This window comes from Palaemon carinicauda, chromosome 9, assembly GCF_036898095.1.
Source record: "Palaemon carinicauda isolate YSFRI2023 chromosome 9, ASM3689809v2, whole genome shotgun sequence".
Taxonomy (NCBI): domain Eukaryota; kingdom Metazoa; phylum Arthropoda; class Malacostraca; order Decapoda; family Palaemonidae; genus Palaemon; species Palaemon carinicauda.
In genome coordinates, this window is record NC_090733.1 from 149,823,045 (window position 1) to 149,840,610 (window position 17,566).

The following is a 17,566-nucleotide window of genomic DNA, read 5'->3' on the forward strand; positions in this document are numbered from 1 at the left end:
ATATATATATATATAAGCACTGAATGCTCTTCAGATATAGAAAAAGTTATTTAGATGATTGCTGAGATAATTTCATATTATAGAGATGTAAATTACTGGGATATTAAAAAACTGATAGTATATACTAATATAAAGGTTATATTTATGTTATGATTTTACAATCTAATGTTATAGAAATATGGACTTTTCTGGAAAATTTCATCAGACATGAACTGGTATTGCATCAGTTTACTCAGCGTTTTCTATAATGTGATTGTTGTTTCTCCATTTTCTTCTGTGGAGAAATAAAAATCTCGAATAAAATATGAGTTGATATACCAAAAAATATTATCTTCATTGCATATAATGTATCCGATATAATGTAAAAGCAATATGTTTAAATCTCGAATATTCCATAATGACGATGGTGATTTATGTCTGCCTTTGGACTAAAAATTATTCTGCTAATGACAGTATTTCAAGTTTCCAATAAACAAAACATGTAATAATTCGTTATTTTAATTTCATATAATATGAATTTAAAAGTAATCCTGTTAAACTACATAATTTCCTTTGGTAGAGATGTGATATATAAACGTTGGAAGCCGAAGTTGAGGTCGTAATTCCGAACTAACAGCTGATCTTGGCAGACCGTCACTCGGTAACGTTATCGAATAAACACCGTCGAAGCTTAGTTCATCGGTCATTTTTTTATTCTAAGTTCTGGTAAGGAATCTTTATATCAGATTATTGTTGTCATATGACAAGTCTTCATCAAAATTCTAAGTTTTGATATGTGGCTTTGCCAGTAAGTGACATTTGGTTTATTATATGATATTAGGCCATGTAATCTATTTAAGAGCTGCGTAGGCCTATGCTTGCCTACATGTATATCTGACAATTTTTTTTTTGGGGGGGGGTTTAAATGTCACCAGTGACCATACAGAAACAAGATAGGGTTTTGTTATAGTTACGCACGGTATTGACGAGCATACGTAACCTTTGGAACCTTGGGTACACATTAGTAGTACTGTATACCTGGTATATCTTAACTTGACACATTAGTAGTATACCTGGTATATCTTAACTTGTGCTCCGTAATTAGTAAACCTTGTCTTTTTTAAGGAGGTGTGTCCTCCCAAGGGATGGGTATTCAACCCATTGCTCCCTCTACTTTTATAAACATATTTATGTGGTGTTTCTCTGTAGGGAGCCTTGAAATGACCATAAACTAACGTAAACTCCTCCCCCTAATCTATCCTTTAAGCCGTGTCCTTACCTACGTACCTAACGGGGGCATCCTCCCCCCCATACTGCCATATTTTTAGTTGTCCGTCATCATTCATACAGGTTGCCGCTATCATACATACACCCCCTTAGTAGTTGGTAAAGGGGGTCGTAAAAGTTCAAAAGTGACGTCTGAAATTTTTTTTTTTTTAAAAGGAAACAAACAAGCGAACAGCACCTAACATAAGCTTCCTATCTTGCCTAACCTATGATCCTTATCTTACCTACTTACCATTTCGCTGCATAGTCCAACTGCATCTCATTTTGAATTCCAAAGTCTTAGTTTGCCCTAAGACTCAAGTAGGTTTTTCTCTAGGTTACATTGCCCTCTAATAGTACAATAATACCATATTTTGTCAATAATAAAACTAGATTTATATTTTATTTTAGACCAAAAAAAATTTGACAACTAATAAGAAAGTTGACTCCTGTCCCAACGAACTATATGGTTTATGGGTAAACAACCCTGTGTGATCACCCTTCTTATGATCTTCACCTACATTTGGACCTAGGGAAAGCAGGCATATGTCTATTGGTCGTTAAACAGGTAGTCCTTGTGGTATGCATTCCTTCCAATCTTACATCTTTGGTATAGTTTTTGTGTGCCATTACTAGTATGTCAAATCCCACATTTTGCTGCAAAGCTAACCTAGTATCACATATTCTTACTTTTAGGAACCTTATTAAACCTTACCCCTCCATAATAATAATAAAGATAGGATGTGTACAATAAAGGTTAGATTTTACTTTTCCTCCCTTATGCTTACAAGGCTTGCCTTGGTAGTACACTATAAGTTAACAGGTCTTCCTGATTTAGTGACAGCTCTTGTCTGTATGCTTAGGAAATAACTGCTTGATTTTAATAATTTTTAATATTTTGGGTGAACTTTGTGCAACAATATTAATTGTTCAGATTAGGATGTAAGTTTTATTTTTTAGCTAGTTATGCTATCATATGTAGGTTAGCCAAAGATATGATTTTTTTCATTGCTATAATGGTTCATAAATTTGTTGGGAATGAGAAACTGTCTACTTGGATCCAAGGTGTGTATATCAATTTGTTTTCCCCCTAGGAGGGATAAAATAAGACATTGTTGAAATGACAAATGTGCAATATGCATTTCTTGCAATAGGACACATGTTTGCTAGAATTAAATCATCAAAGAAACTGTACCAGTTCCTTAAAAAGAGAGAACAACCGGAAGGAATTTATTTCTTCACAAGCAAAAAGTTGTTCCGTAACTGGAATACAAACCAACGTAATTTATTAGGGGTTTTATTTTCGGCAAAGCCGAAAGGATGAGCTATAAGAATTTAGCGAGGATTAACTACCCATCCCGCTAGTTAGTGGGGAGCAAGGAGTGTCGCTAGCTACACCCCTCATTCAAATACCTGTTACTGAGCTTGACTTTGCTTTTGGTTCAGATGGAGAATGGTTGTTACCACTCTTCCTCTTCTCCATTTTGGACTGGCTATAATCTATTTTTGCTTTTTCGTTTTCAGTGTGTGTGTTTCTTCCGCACCATACATACCTTTCCTGGATCGGAGGCTTGCACATGCGGGAAGTTCTTGTCCGCCATGCATACAAATCCTGTTGCCTTTGCGCTGTCTGATGAGGTTAACGCTGTGACGAAATCATCAAGTGTGATGAATGTCGAGTAGTCAGCCTCCCTGTGGGAAAGGTTTGGGCAGCGCAGGCAGAAGAATAAGTGTAGCTTCTCCTTCGAAAGCTACTTCGAATCAGAAGAAACCCAAGGCTTCATTCTCTGCCTCCCGACCTTCCTCTGAAGACTTGTATGGCTTCCTCTGGGGGCCCAACGAGTCGCATCATGGGCCATTTAACGCCTGGTCAACCTCAGTTCTAGAGAGACGGTGCTGCCCCCCCCCTAGTGAAGGGCCCTCGGCTCTGCCCCCAGGCAAGGCCTTATCTCTTTCTCCTTTATTGCAAATGTGGCCTTTGTTGGGTTTTCCTGGTTCTCCTCCCAAGGAGACGTTGCAGCGGTTCTTGTACTAGGGTGCGTATTTTCGGCGTGCGTCAGTCAGACGTCGATCCCTTGTCCATAGTCGATGTGGTAGTGTTGGATGGCTCGTCTGCTGCCCTGCCTGTGGTTCCGGTGGCTGCGTCTTCTGCTTGATCTCCTGCTGCCTAGGTCTCTGCTCATTCCCCTGACGAACATCAGTCGGGGGGGAGGTGTGTGCAAAGTCTGAGGCTTGTCTCCTGTGAATGTTCCCCTTTCCAGTGAAGGGGCTCTCATAGAGAGACTTCTTTGGAGACCTGCTGACAGTCAGTTTGCTGATCCTACACTCGTCGTTCAACGTCCTTTTAGTGGCAGAAAACCTCGCCATATCCGTCCTCCTCTGTGCCTCCAGGGTGCTTAGGGTCTCTCGGCGAACAAAGTCTCTTCACTTCCTTGACTCCGCAGTCTTCCTCTTCGGAGGAACCTTCCCAGCCTGTCTCCTCAGGTTCCTGGCCCTCGCCGCCTCCTTCAACCTCTCCTCAACGAACATCTGTTCATTCGTCGCCTGCAAGGGATTGTTCTCGATCTCCTCCAGAGTACATGTCTCCTCTCGAGGGTCACGTTTCTTAGCCGGAGCTTCCAGCAGCCGTTTATCGTTTGCGTTCTCTGTCACATTAGGCTTATGCTTGACGCTCACCTGCTTGTCAGGTACACCAGTGACCTTTAGTGCGTGAATCGCCTACTCGTCCGCTTGCTCGTAAATTGCCTTACCATCATAAACAAACGATGACTCGTGAACCACCTACTCATCCGACGTCTCGTAAATCGCCTGCTACGCGTGAAATGCCTGCAGCTTGAGAATTGCCTGGTCGACCATCAGCTTGGAAATCGCCTGTTCATCAGCGAAGGCGTTCTCCACAGCGTTTGCACGCTCCGCCTAAACCACCACTCTCTCGTACGTCGCCCACTCATGGCTCGGCAAGCCAATTGTTGGCTGTTGCCCGGAGCGTTCCCAGACCAAAGCATCGTTCTCCTTCTGAATGCAAACGCCCATTGGATTGTGAATCACCTCAACGCAGAGCGTTGGTCCATCGTTCTCCATTACATCTAGCAACGCGGGAATCGCCTCCTCGTGAATTGTCTATCTACCGCCCGTCCTCTCGTTCTGTAGTAGCGATCGACCCCACGACTTCGCGCCATCGTTCGTCGACATGTAGATATTCTCCTGATTGGCAGTTATCACCAGGCTTCACGTCAGCGATTGCCAACGTGTTCGCATCAGGAGTTTTATCGTTGTTCTCCATGTCAGCGGCCCTCACTCGCTCAGCATACGACCACAAAGGTGAGTTCTCATCCTCTCCGGTGCCTAAATCTTCATCGTCGGGTTTGAAGATTTCTTGGAAAGACCTTTTGACCTCTATCCATTTAGGAGATTTATCGAATAGTGCATCCATGAGCAAGCAGCCGTGGTTCAGCGCCTTGGTCAGGGTTGTGACCCAGGCCTTTGCTCTAATGCTCTCTTAGCAACGAGTGGAACCCCCTGGGGTTTTTCTGGGGACTTCCTCTGTTTTGACCGACCCAGGACAATGGACCACGACTGGTTCGCCCCTGAAGAGGAAGAAGGGAACACCTGACAAACTTCCATCATCAAGGGTCAAACTGACTCCAGTCAGGGGTCCAAGGTTAGGGGTTTCCTCTGTGAATCCATCATCGCCTCTAACCACCAATTCCTTAGGTAGTAGGTTGGCCAAGGTACCAGCCACCCGTTAAGATGCTTCCTCTAGAGAGTTATGGGGTCTTTTGCCTGGCCAGACAGTACTACATTGGATCCTTCTCTGGTTGAATTACAATTCAAGTTCCCTTTGCCTACACACACACACACACTCTGTCATGGGTAGATACACTACTTTTAAAAGGATATGTTATAAAAGACAAAAATATCTATTCCCAAAGTGTGAGCAGTGAGATTCGACTACCGTATTGTTTGGTCAAAGGACGAAGAGCACCTGCCGCGATAAGGGGACTGTCCTGTTTTGACCAAGGTGTCATTGTCTTAATTAGTGGAGTCAGCATATTTTTAGAAACCGAGCCTGAGGGAAATCCTTGTTTATGAAATACAGTCTGTTATCATGGAAGGACACATGCTGCCCTTTTGTTACTTCACAAGTGGTCCATATTGCATCAGAAATATCTTCTAGGAGCTTCCATGGCATGATTGAAGTGGACATTTTTGAGGAAGCCAATAGAGACGCAGAATTGTTATAAAAACGCCTTCTATGGAAATGATCACTGCCCACTGTAATTAACTCTGCTCATACAAGGGTATATAAACTTCAAGAAGAGATTGTCCAAGAGAGATAGGACAGGACATAAGACAAGAGAGGAATTATGTTTGAAGCAGATAAGAGCCAGGTCCTGATGATAGAAGCAGCAGAGAAGACCAGAAGCTTGACAGATTTAGTTTCCAACCTTCCCTTCAGCCTATCTCCAAAATCCTCTTATGGTTGAGAAGAAGAGACAAGTTGAAGCAGCCAGCCCTCCCTGCTTGTGACGAGAAGTAGCCAACACTGTCTACAGCCTGCCTTAGTTCAACACTATCATCGAATTCTTGGAGAATACTTTGGTATCCCGTTTTGATGCCACCCTTTCTGTGACGTCTTCGAATCTCGGTCATTGGGCCAGTTTCATCTGAAATTCGGCCGCCCTTCTGCAACGTTCTCAAGCCTGAAGTCAACGTACCAGTATAGTCTCAGGAGCTGCAAAAAACTATTCCTTAAGTATTTCTACTTTACTGACTTCCCCTTTTCTATTGATGTTTTGATTGATTTGATTTGTTAATTAAAGTAAACAAATTAGTAACATTGATTTTCTTTAGGTGAGTTTGCGAGTGAACTTGTTGTATTTTTTCGTGTTTCTTTTTATGTTCATTTCCTATATTTCAATGATTGTTGTTGGGAACATTTATTTTTCAATATTTAACTTAGCCGGTGATTATAATAGCTGCAACTCTGTTGCTCGACAGAAAAACTCTACTTAAAAATTCGCCAGCGATCGCTACACAGGTAGGGGGTGTACTCAACAGCGCCATCTGTCGTTCAGATACCCATTACTCATTGTAAACAAAGAACTCAATTTTCTCTCTGTCGGGCTACCGGCAAGACCTACTAATTTGCTGTTGCTAACTGGATTGGTTTTCACAACTATTTGGTGAAGTACACTATTCTAGTTTTGAGCTTTCGCTATGCAGGTGTTTTATCTTCATCTTAAAACTTGAACTCGTTTTGGATAGATTTAATTATGGTGACAAAGAGAGTATGGACTTTCTTTCACTTTTAAATGGCCGACCCTTCCCTTAGACGGAAGTGTGTTTAGGCTTTTAGTAATTATCTTATCACGTTATAGATTTTCCTATATATATGATATCTCTCCGCCTTTATTAGGCCTCTTCGATTAACTTTCCATTTTTTATAAACATATAAAAATAAATTTTAATGCTTTGTTTATATAGAACTTTCCTGAGAGTAGGCGGTCCTAACTTGGAAACCGAAGTTAATCAACGTTGAGCCCTTTATATCGTCTTTAGCTTTTAAAGAGCTAAGGATTTAAAACTTTTTAAATGTAATTTTTTATAAAAGAATTTCTTTGATAGTCTTCGTACTGTTTTCAAAGATGAACTAACATTTAGTTTTTTATGCTACGCAGTTGTTGACGTTCAGGACGTTCAACATGCGCTCTATCGTTACGATAGAGAGAGAGTGTATCACGGTTTCACTTTGCAGTAAGAGTAAATCGATTCTGACGTTTTGTTCATTCTTTCTTAGCTTAAATGTTTTAAATTCTAATTTAAAGGAACTTTTTATTTGAAAAACCTTTCAGTTTTTTCCTTTAGTCAAATAACATGTTTTTTTGATGATATATAATTGGGCTCTTCTCTTAGGTGCGAAATCAAGAGAGAAAGAGAGAGAGAGATAGAAACGGAGGGAGAGAGAGGAGAGACAACATTCCGTTCAAGCGGGTAACGTTGTTCTCGTGTTACTCACGTCCCTAGTCACTGTACGGGGAGGAAGGATAAAACGTTTTTAGGTTTTTATTCTCGTCCCCAGGCTATGTGCGGTGAGAGATTGAAAACGTAGTTATATGAACTAGTGTTTAGTCTCTTTCCCAGCCACTGATTTTTCTTTTTATCTTAAAATATGTTTTCTGTTTTTTTCTGGTATTATGAGCTTGCATTATACGACTAATTTCGCAATTACTACCTTTTAATGAAGGGTAGAATTGCATGTTTCAGGTAGAAATAAGTGCAAAACAGAAAATCGAAGTGATAAAGTGATATGCGCAAAGTGTTACAGTGTTGCGTCCGAGGCGCAAAGTGTTACAGTGTTGCGTCCGAGGGTTCGTCTGTTCGTGCCTGTTGTTCACCTAGTCCGGGACCTCTTACAAGCTCCCAAGCCCAGGGTTGAAGTAATGTCAAACGACTTATGGGTTCGAGAGGCCTTGACCAACGAACAGACGTTTTCCCTCTATGGTATCGGGTGTATCTTACCAAGATCTCCCCTACCATAAGACGAGAGAGACGTTGTTTCTCCTCGCCATCCGTAGGCTTTTCGCATAAGAAACCTGTCACAAGGTTTTGGAGCCCTTAAGCGAAAGTCAGTCCTTTCAGGACAGGTCCAGCGTCCTGGTTACAGCCATTAGGACAGCTCTGACCCTATGCAGTCATCGGATAACTGCTCGCCGCCTAACAAAAGCGTAACACAGACTCCGAGAGTCTTTTTTTGTAGGCAAAGTGTTGCGGTTACAGACGTTACCCTCGTCTATTACCACAACCATTTCCGTTGATCCTTAAGGGGTTGTATGGCAAAACATGCAGTATATGCTTGCCTCCCTTATGGAAGACTATTCTGCCGATTAGTCCGTTGAGTCTAGCCGTTTATCTCATCGATATCCTGGCTTTCAGCCAACCTAACGTTCCTTTGTGCTTACTGTTGACGTTGGCGTAGCTTAGTCACGTCAGTCAGGTTGTTTAGAACCACACTCGATGCGGTCTCGTGTGGTTTTTCAGCCGCATTTGGACGTTAGGCCACTGGCTGATGCTCCTGTTGACGTTCAAGACGTTCACTAACAATCGGAGTTGACTTGTTTTGACGCTGTGCGTCAACCTCCGCATTCTAGAGTTGTTTTGACTGCTCAGTCTAGGCAGTCAAAGCAGTCTCGAGTGGACGCTGTGCGTCCTCACGCACCTGTTGTGGTTGACAGTTCAGTTGTTGACAGTTCACAGACTGTCAAGCAGTTACATGACGTTGCGTTCTGGTCCGCTACTAATGCACCAGTAAGAGACTCAGCTTTTATCGGACAAGGTTCCTGTAGATGAGGAAGTTGCTGTTCTCCCTCCTACTGATATTCCCTTGAGGAATCTGTCAGATGGAGAGGAGCCTAAAGCTGCTTAGCCTCCTATGGACTTTAATTAAATCATGATGATTTTTTTTAAGGATCTTCGTCCGGATCTTTTTGTAACTGCTGCTCCTCGTTCGCCTAAACGTCAGAGCTTACACTAGGCCTAGCTACTTCGAAGCTGTTGTTTTTAAGCTAGTGCTCTCTCGCTTTCCTAGAGAGCGTTACGTTGGCTAGGCGACTGGTTTTCACCAGGAGGAGTTTGGGGGATACAGACTTTGTTTTCCCTTCTTTTAAACTGGTTTATAGAGCGAGAGTCTGATATGACACGAGAGAAGTTCTCGGCTTGGGAGTTCATGCCTCTGCCCAGATAGACTTCTCAATTCTGGTAGACTCTCCCTGGCGCCTAGCCAGGAGACGCTCCAAGTTGTTTACAGGTCAACTTCACAGCTGTTGTCGAGCCTTTGAAGTTTTGCTGTACTATAATGTCACGCATAACAAGGCTTTCAGGGATGGTAAACGGTTCCGCCTCAGTCGCTAACCCCGTCTGTTGCCACACCTGCTCCCGTAGACCCTAAATGGGCTTTGCTGCAAGACATGCAGTCCAAGCTTGCGTCCTTGATAGAGGACTTAAATGCGGAGAAGAACCTTCTGGCCAACAACCTTTCAACCGGTCGGTTGTGCGCCCTGTTGACGCTGAGGTAACCTACTCGCGTCTGCCAGTTGAGGTGGTTACTCCACCGATGCGACCCAGTGTGGGTTGCCAGCCGCACGTTGACATTAAGCGACGCTCGGAGGTGGTTTTTGACGTTCAGGACGTTCAACAACCAGCAGAGGTGACTTGTTTTGACGCAGTGCGTCAACCTCAGCAACCCGGTAGGGTGTTGACTGCACAACCCAGACGGTCTAGACAGTCTCGGGTTGACGCTGTGCTTCCTCGCGCACTCATGGTTGTTGACAGTTCACAGACTGTGCAGCAGTTCCATGATATTGCGTCCGGCTCCGTCACGCATCCACCAGTGCGACCGGATTCAGCGAGCCAGACGTTGCCCACTCCGTTGCCATTTCCTCATCAGTTTCGGATGAGGAACCCTCTGATGAGGACGTTGCTGAACAACAAGACGATCAGCCCCCAGCCCTGCTATCCATCCAGAAGATGCTGAAGAAGGAACGCTGCTCAGTCAGGCTGTGGATGAGTCTGGTAGGGACACTGTCATCCGTGGATCAATTTGTGTCACTAGGAAGACTACACCTCCGTCCTCTTCAATACCATCTAGCTTTTCACTGGAAAAAGGACAAGACGCTAGAAGCGGTCTCGATCCCGGTTTCCGAAAAGATAAAGTCTTGTCTGACTTGGTGAAAGGACAATATCAACCTAAGAGAGGGTCTTCCCCTGGCTGTTCAGACTCCCAACCACGTTCTCTTCTCGGACGCATCGGACGTAGGCTGGGGTGCGACATTAGACGGTCGGGAATGCTCGGGGATATGGAACTCGAGTCAAAGGACAATGCATTTCAACTGCAAGGAGCTACTGGCAGTACGTCTGGCCTGGAAAAGCTTCAGGTCTCTCCTTCAAGGCAAAGTGGTGGAGGTGAACTCGGACAACACCACGGCTTTGGCGTACATCTCCAAGCAAGGAGGGACCTACTCTCTGACGTTGTACGAGATCGCAAGGGACCTCCTCACCTGGTCAAAAGGTCTAAACATATCACTAGTAACGAGGTTCATCCAAGGCAACTTGAATGTCATGGCAGATTGTCTCAGTCGGAAGGGACAAATAATTCCAACAGAATGGACCCTCCACAAGGATGTATGCAAGAGACTTTGGGCCACCTGGGGCCAACCAACCATAGATCTCTTTGCAACCTCGATGACCAAGAGGCTCCCAATATTTTGCTCTCCAATCCCGGACCCAGCAGCAGTTCATATAGATGCCTTTCTTCTAGATTGGTCACATCTAGATCTATATGCATTCCCTCCGTTCAAGATTGTCAACAAGATACTGCAGAAGTTCGCCTCTCACGAAGGGACAAGGTTGACGCTAGTTGCTCCCCTCTGGCCCGCGAGAGAATGGTTCACCGAGGTACAGTACTTCGATGGCTAGTAGACGTTCCCAGAACACTTCCCCTAAGGGTGGACCTTCTACGTCAGCCACACGTAAAGAAGGTACACCAAGGCCTCCACGCTCTTCGTCTGACTGCCTTCAGACTATCGAAAGACTCTCGAGGGCTAGAGGCTTTTCGAAGGAGGCAGCCAGAGCGATTGCTAGAGCAAGGAGAACATCCACCCTTAGAGTCTACCAATCGAAGTGGGAAATCTTCCGAAACTGGTGCAAGTCAGTATCCGTATCCTCGACCAGTACCTCTGTAACTCAAATAGCTGACTTCCTCTTATATCTGAGGAAAGAACGATCTCTTTCAGCTCCCACTATCAAGGGTTACAGAAGCATGTTGGCATCAGTCTTCCGTCATAGAGGCTTAGATCTTTCCAACAATAAAGATCTACAGGACCTCCTTAAGTCTTTTGAGACCACGAAGGAGCGTCGTTTGGTTACACCTGGTTGGAATTTAGACGTGGTACTAAGATTCCTTATGTCAGATAGGTTCGAGCCGCTACAATCAGCCTCCCTGAAAGATCTCACCTTAAAGACTCTTTTCCTGGTATGCTTAGCCACAGCTAAAAGAGTCAGTGAGATTCATGCCTTCAGCAAGAACATCGGATTCTCATCTGAAACGGCTACATGTTCTCTACAACTTGGTTTTCTAGCCAAAAACGAGCTGCCTTCTCGACCTTGGCCAAAATCGTTCGATATTCCAAGCTTATCGTATGGTTGGAAATGAACTAGAAAGAGTCTTATGCCCTGTAAGAGCTCTTAAGTTCTATTTAAAACGAACTAAACCTTTACAAGGCCCGTCTGAAGCTTTATGGTGTTCAGTTAAGAAACCATCTTTGCCTATGTCAAAGAATGCTTTATCCTAGTTTATCAGACTGTTAATACGAGAAGCTCATTCCCATCTGAATGAGGAAGACCAAGCTTTGCTGAAGGTAAGGACACACGAAGTTAGAGCTGTCGCAACTTCCGTGGCCTTTAAACAAAATAGATCTCTGCGAAGTATAATCGACGCAACCTATTGGAAAAGCAAGTCAGTGTTCGCGTCTTTTTATCTTAAAGATATCCAGTCTCTTTACGAGAACTGCTACACTCTGGGACCATTCGTAGCAACGAGTGCAGTAGTGGGTGAGGGCTCAACCACTACAATTCCCTAATTCCATAACCTTTTTAATCTTTCTCTTGAAATGTTTTTATTGTTGTTTTTGGGTTGTCCGGAAGGCTAAGAAGCCTTTCGCATCCTAGTTGATTTGGCGGGTGGTCAAAGTCATTTCTTGAGAAGCGCCTAGATTAGAGGTTTTGATGAGGTCCTGTTGTATGGGTTGCAACCCTTGATACTTCAGCTCCTAGGGGTCACTCAGCATCCTAAGAGGATCGCGAGGCTCCGTAAGGAAGACGTACTTAAAAATGCAGAGTAATTGTTCAAGTCGACTTCCTTACCAGGTACCTATTTATTTTGTTTAGTTATTTTGATAACTTCTAAAATGAAATAAAAATTCTTAGCTCATATGATGTAAACATATTTTGCTGGTCTCTACCCACCCCCCTGGGTGTGAATCAGCTATTATAATCACCGGCTAAGTTAAATATTGAAAAATGTTATTTTGATAATAAAATAAATTTTTGAATATACTTACCCGGTGATTATAAATTAAAGGACCCTCCCTTCCTCCCCAATAGAGACACAGTGAACCGAGGAGAAAATTGAGTTCTTTGTTTACAATGAGTAATGGGTATCTGAACGACAGATGGCGCTGTTGAGTACACCCCCTACCTGTGTAGCGATCGCTGGCGAATTTTTACGTAGAGTTTTTCTGTCGAGCAACAGAGTTGCAGCTATTATAATCACCGGGTAAGTATATTCAAAAATTTATTTTATTATCAAAATAGCATTTTAATTATTAAAAGAACCTGTAACGATTTTTAATATCGTATCACACATACACACCGAATAGTCTGGCCTATTCTTTACATATTGTTTTCTGTCCTCATACACCTGACAACAATGAGATTACCAAACAATTCTTAATCACCCAAGGGATTAGTGTGGTGTAATAGTTCAGCGGCCACTTTCTTCTTGGTAAGGGTAGAAGAGACTTTAGCTATGGTAAGCAGCTCCTCTAGGAGAAGGACACTCCAAAATCAAACCACTGTTCTCTAGTCCTGGGTAGTGCTAGAGCCTCTGTATCATGGTCTTCCACTGTCTTGGGTTAAAGTTCTCTTGCTTGAGGGTACACTCAGGCAACACTATTTTATCTTATTTCTCTTCCTATTGTTTTGTTTAAGTTTTCATGGTTATATAGGAGATATATATATATTTTAATGTTGTTACTCTTCTTAAAATATTTTATTTTTCAATATTAAACTTAGCCGGTGATCATATAAGCTGTCAGCTCTGCTGCCCGACAGAAAAACCTAAGGACAAAATACGCCAGCGATCGCTATACAGGTGGGGGTGTACATCAACAGCGCCATCTGTCGAGCAGGTACTCAAGTACTCCATGTAAACACCGAACCAATTTTCTCTCTGTCGTGCCACCGGCAAGACCTACTAAATACGCTGTTGCTTACTGGATTGATTTTCACAGATTTTGGTGAAGTACTCATTTCTAGTTATTAGCTTTCGCTTTGCAGAGGTTATCTTCAATACTTCCTTGCATTCTTTGATTGAATTTTGGATTATTTGTTGACGACTTGGATAGATTTTGAATTCCCCTTTGACTAATTCAAGATGTCTGACCCTTCTCAAGTCCCTAAATACAGAAAGTGTAGTGCTAGGGACTGTTTAAGGCGTCTTCCGAAGGCCTCTATCGATCCGCACACCATTTGTTCCAATTGTCGGGGTAAAACCTGTCAATTGGAAGATCGATGTGAGGAATGCGTTGGGCTTTCGGAATTCGATTTTCTCGAATTCCTGAAATATTCACGTAGGCTAGAGAGAGATAGAGTCAGGAGAAGTTCATCTCGCTCCGTTGATTTTTCCTCTCCCCATGCCCCACAACCTATTCCTTCCCCTGTAGTGGTTGCTCCTGATCCCCCTTCTAGCACTCAACAACCTTCGATGGCGGATATGATGCGTGCCATCCAGGCTCTGGGTGAGAGAGTCGAGTCATTGGCGAGTGACCGTAATCAACTCATGGCAGACGTCAAGGAGTTGAAGGGTAAGAGTGCAGTGGGTAGTGACAAAGTGAGTGGAAGTGTTGTGGAAAGTGTTAGTGTTGCGCTTGAGGGTGCGTCTGTTCGTGCCTGTCGTCCTCCCAGTCCGGGACCTCTTGCAAGCTCCCAAGTCCAGGGGAGAAGCAATGTCTTACGACCAAAGGGTTCGACAGGCTTTAATCAGCGGACAGACGTTCCCTCCGTGGTTTCGGACGTATCTTGCCAAGATCGCCCCACCCACAAGAAGACGAGAGAGCCCATTTATTCCTCGTCTGCGGAAGATGTTTCTCGGAAGAAACAATGGACCAAGGTCTCACGACCTCTCAAACGCAAGGTCCCTTCCGCGCAAGTCCAACGGCCCAGTTGTAGCCACTGGGTCAGTTCGGACTCGCTGCAGTCTTCCGATGACTGCACACCTCCTAAGAGAGGCAAAGCGGTACCGCAACAGGCAGTAACACCGTCTGTTGCCGCACCTGCTACTGTAGACCCTAATTGGGCTTTGCTGCAGACCATGCAGTCACAGTTGTCATCTTTAATGCAGGACTTTCGTGCGGAGAAGGTTGACGCTGCACCCGTTAGCCTACAACCAACCACGGTTGTGCGTCCAGTTGACGCTGAGGCTACCTTCTCCCGCACTCCAGGTGTGAGAGTCCCGCCACCCATGCGCACTGTACCCTGCCAGCCGCATGTTGACGTTCGCCGACGCACGGAACCCTCCGTTGACGTTCGCGAGTTACAACAACAACAACCTAAGTTGTTTTGTTTTGACGCGGTGCGTCAACCTCCGCAACCCACTGTGGTTACCCCTACTCGCCCACAGCAGACTAGACAGTCGGGAGTAGACGCTTTATGCCCCCGCGCAGCTATGGTTGTTGCCAGCTCACAGACTGACCAACAGTTCCATGACGTTGCGTCCAGTGCAGTCACGTATGCACCCGTGCTGCCGGACTCAGCTGACCAGCCAATGCCTACTCCTTTGCCGCTTCCTCCTCAGCATTCAGACGATGGACTCTCTGATGATGACGACGCTGCACACCTTGACGACCCGCACACGGACATCGACGAACCCAAGACCACGCCTCCCTCCTTGGACTTTAGGAAAGTACTTGCACTGTTCAAGGATATGTATCCCGATCAGTTTGTTTCTGCGGCCCCACGCTCACCTCCATCTGAGTTCGCTTTAGGCACGCAGTCATCCGTGCCTGCCTTTACGAAGCTCGTCCTCGCCCGCTCGTCCAAGAGAGCTTTAAGGGTGTTGGGAGATTGGATGCAGTCCAAAAAGCACCTGGGGAAGACAGCATTCTTGTTTCCCCCTGCGAAACTCGCTTCCAGATCGAGCGTCTGGTATGCCACGGGAGAAGTTCTCGGCTTGGGAGTTCCTGCCTCTGCCCAGGGCGACTTCTCAAGTCTAGTAGACTCTCCCCGCAGGCTGGCCATGAGACGCTCCAAGATTTGTTGGACTCCTTCAGATTTAGATCATCTGATGAAAGGAGTGTTCAGAGCGTTCGAAGTGTTTAACTTTTTGGATTGGTGTTTGGGAGCGTTGAGCAGGAAGACCTCCCCTTCTGACAAGGAAACTTCCATGCTCATTATGTCCTGCATGGACAAGGCCATACGGGACGGTTCCAGTGAGCTTGCGGCTTCGTTCGTTTCCGGGGTCCTCAAGAAACGAGAAAACCTTTGCTCCTTCTTGTCAGCTGGAGTAACACAATGTCAGAGGTCGGAACTTATGTTTGCTCCTCTCTCGAAGTGCCTTTTCCCAGAGGAGTTGATCAAGGAGATTGCTGCCTCCTTGATTCAAAAAGACACGCATGACCTAGTTGCGTCATCTGCACGCAAAGCCACCCCTTTGCCTTCCGTGTCTAGACCCAGGATGAATACTCCAGCGTCAAGATTTATTCCGCCCTTTCGTGGCAGAGCCTCCAGCAGAGGAGGTGCTCGTGCCGAAGGGAAACGTGGGAGCAAGAAGAAAGGTACCAAGTCCTTTAGAGGCAGAGTCTGACTGCCACCTTCTTCAGACAGCAGTGGGAGCCAGACTCAAGAACTACTGGCAGTCCTGGGAGAACAGGGGCGCAGATGCACAATCTGTGAAGTTGCTCAGAGAAGGGTACAAGATCCCATTCTTGCGCAAGCCCCCTCTAGCAACGACTCCCATCGACCTCTCTCCCAGGTACAGAGAGGAGGACAAGAGACTAGCTTTGAAGCAAGAGGTGTCTCTCTTACTAGAAAAGGGAGCGGTAGTCAAAGTCCGGGACCATCAATCCCCGGGCTTCTACAACCGTCTCTTCTTAGTGGTAAAGAAGACAGGAGGGTGGAGACCGGTGCTAGACGTCAGTGCTCTGAATGTCTTTGTCACAAAGTCGGTTCTAGCAGCGGTCAGGAAGGAAGACTGGATGGTCTCTTTAGACCTCAAGGACGCTTACTTTCACGTCCCCATCCACCCAGATTCCCAACCTTTTCTAAGGTTCGTTTACGGGAAGGTTGTCTACCAATTTCAAGCCCTGTGCTTTGGCCTAAGCACGGCGCCTCTTGTCTTTACGTAACTGATGAGGAATATTGCCAAATTCCTACATTTAGCAGACATCAGAGCCTCCCTCTATTTGGACGACTGGCTTTTAAGAGCTTCGTCCAGTCGTCGCTGTCTGGAGAATCTAAAGTGGACTCTAGATCTGACCAAGGAATTGGGTCTCCTGGTCAATAAGGAAAAGTCCCAACTGGTCCCATCCCAAACTATAGTGTACCTAGGGATGGAGATTCACAGTCAAGCTTTTCGGGCTTTTCCGTCGGCCCCCAGAATAAGTCAAGCCCAAGGATGCATCCAGAACATGCTAATGAAGGACCGATGTTCAGTCAGACAGTGGATGAGTCTGATAGGGACGCTTTCATCACTGGACCAGTTCATTGCGTTAGGGAGACTGCACCTCCGTCCCCTTCAATTTCACCTGGCTGTTCACTGGAGAAAGGACAAGACGCTAGAAGCGGTCTCGATCCCTATTTCCGAGAAGATGAAGTCATCACTGACCTGGTGGAAGGACAACGTCAACCTCAGAGAGGGTCTGCCCCTGACTGTTCAGACCCCCAACCACGTTCTCTTCTCGGACGCATCGGACACGGGCTGGGGTGCGACATTAGACGGTCGGGAATGCTCGGGCACCTGGAACTCGGAGCAAAGAGCGTTACATATCAACTGCAAGGAGCTACTGGCAGTTCATCTGGCCTTGAAAAGTTTCAAGTCCCTCCTTCTAGGCAAGGTGGTGGAGGTGAACTCCGACAACACCACGGCCTTGGCGTACATCTCCAAGCAAGGAGGGACCCATTCTATGAAGTTGTACGAGATCGCAAGGGACCTCCTCACCTGGTCAAGAGATCTAAACCTGTCTCTAGTAACGAGGTTCATTCAAGGCAACATGAATGTCATGGCGGACCGCCTCAGTCGGAAGGGTCAAATCATCCCAACAGAATGGACCCTTCACAAGAATGTATGCAAGAGACTTTGGGCCACATGGGGCCAACCTACCATAGATCTCTTTGCAACCTCAATGACCAAGAGGCTCCCAAATTATTGCTCGCCAATCCCGGACCCAGCAGCAGTTCATATAGATGCTTTTCTACTGGATTGGTCCCATCTAGACCTTTATGCATTCCCCCCGTTCAAGATTGTCAACAAGGTACTGCAGAAGTTCGC

At 45.3% G+C, this 17,566-nt stretch overlaps 1 protein-coding gene across 2 annotated transcripts in view; it reads left to right on the forward strand.

Moving 5' to 3' along the window:
• The first annotated feature begins 553 nt into the window (after window positions 1-553).
• The window catches only part of LOC137647272 (heat shock protein Hsp-16.1/Hsp-16.11-like), a 57,610-nt gene continuing 40,597 nt past the window's right edge, over window positions 554-17,566 (forward strand). Inside the window, exon 1 of one of the 2 annotated variants that reach the window (XM_068380669.1) lies at window positions 554-705. Coding sequence is in view for 1 of the 2 variants with exons in the window: in XM_068380668.1 (XP_068236769.1) it covers window positions 774-787 (14 nt within the window). In the remaining variant the exon portion in view is untranslated. Of the gene's footprint in view, window positions 706-758; window positions 788-17,566 lie in introns of those variants that run through there. The other variant, XM_068380668.1, reaches the window with a different exon arrangement.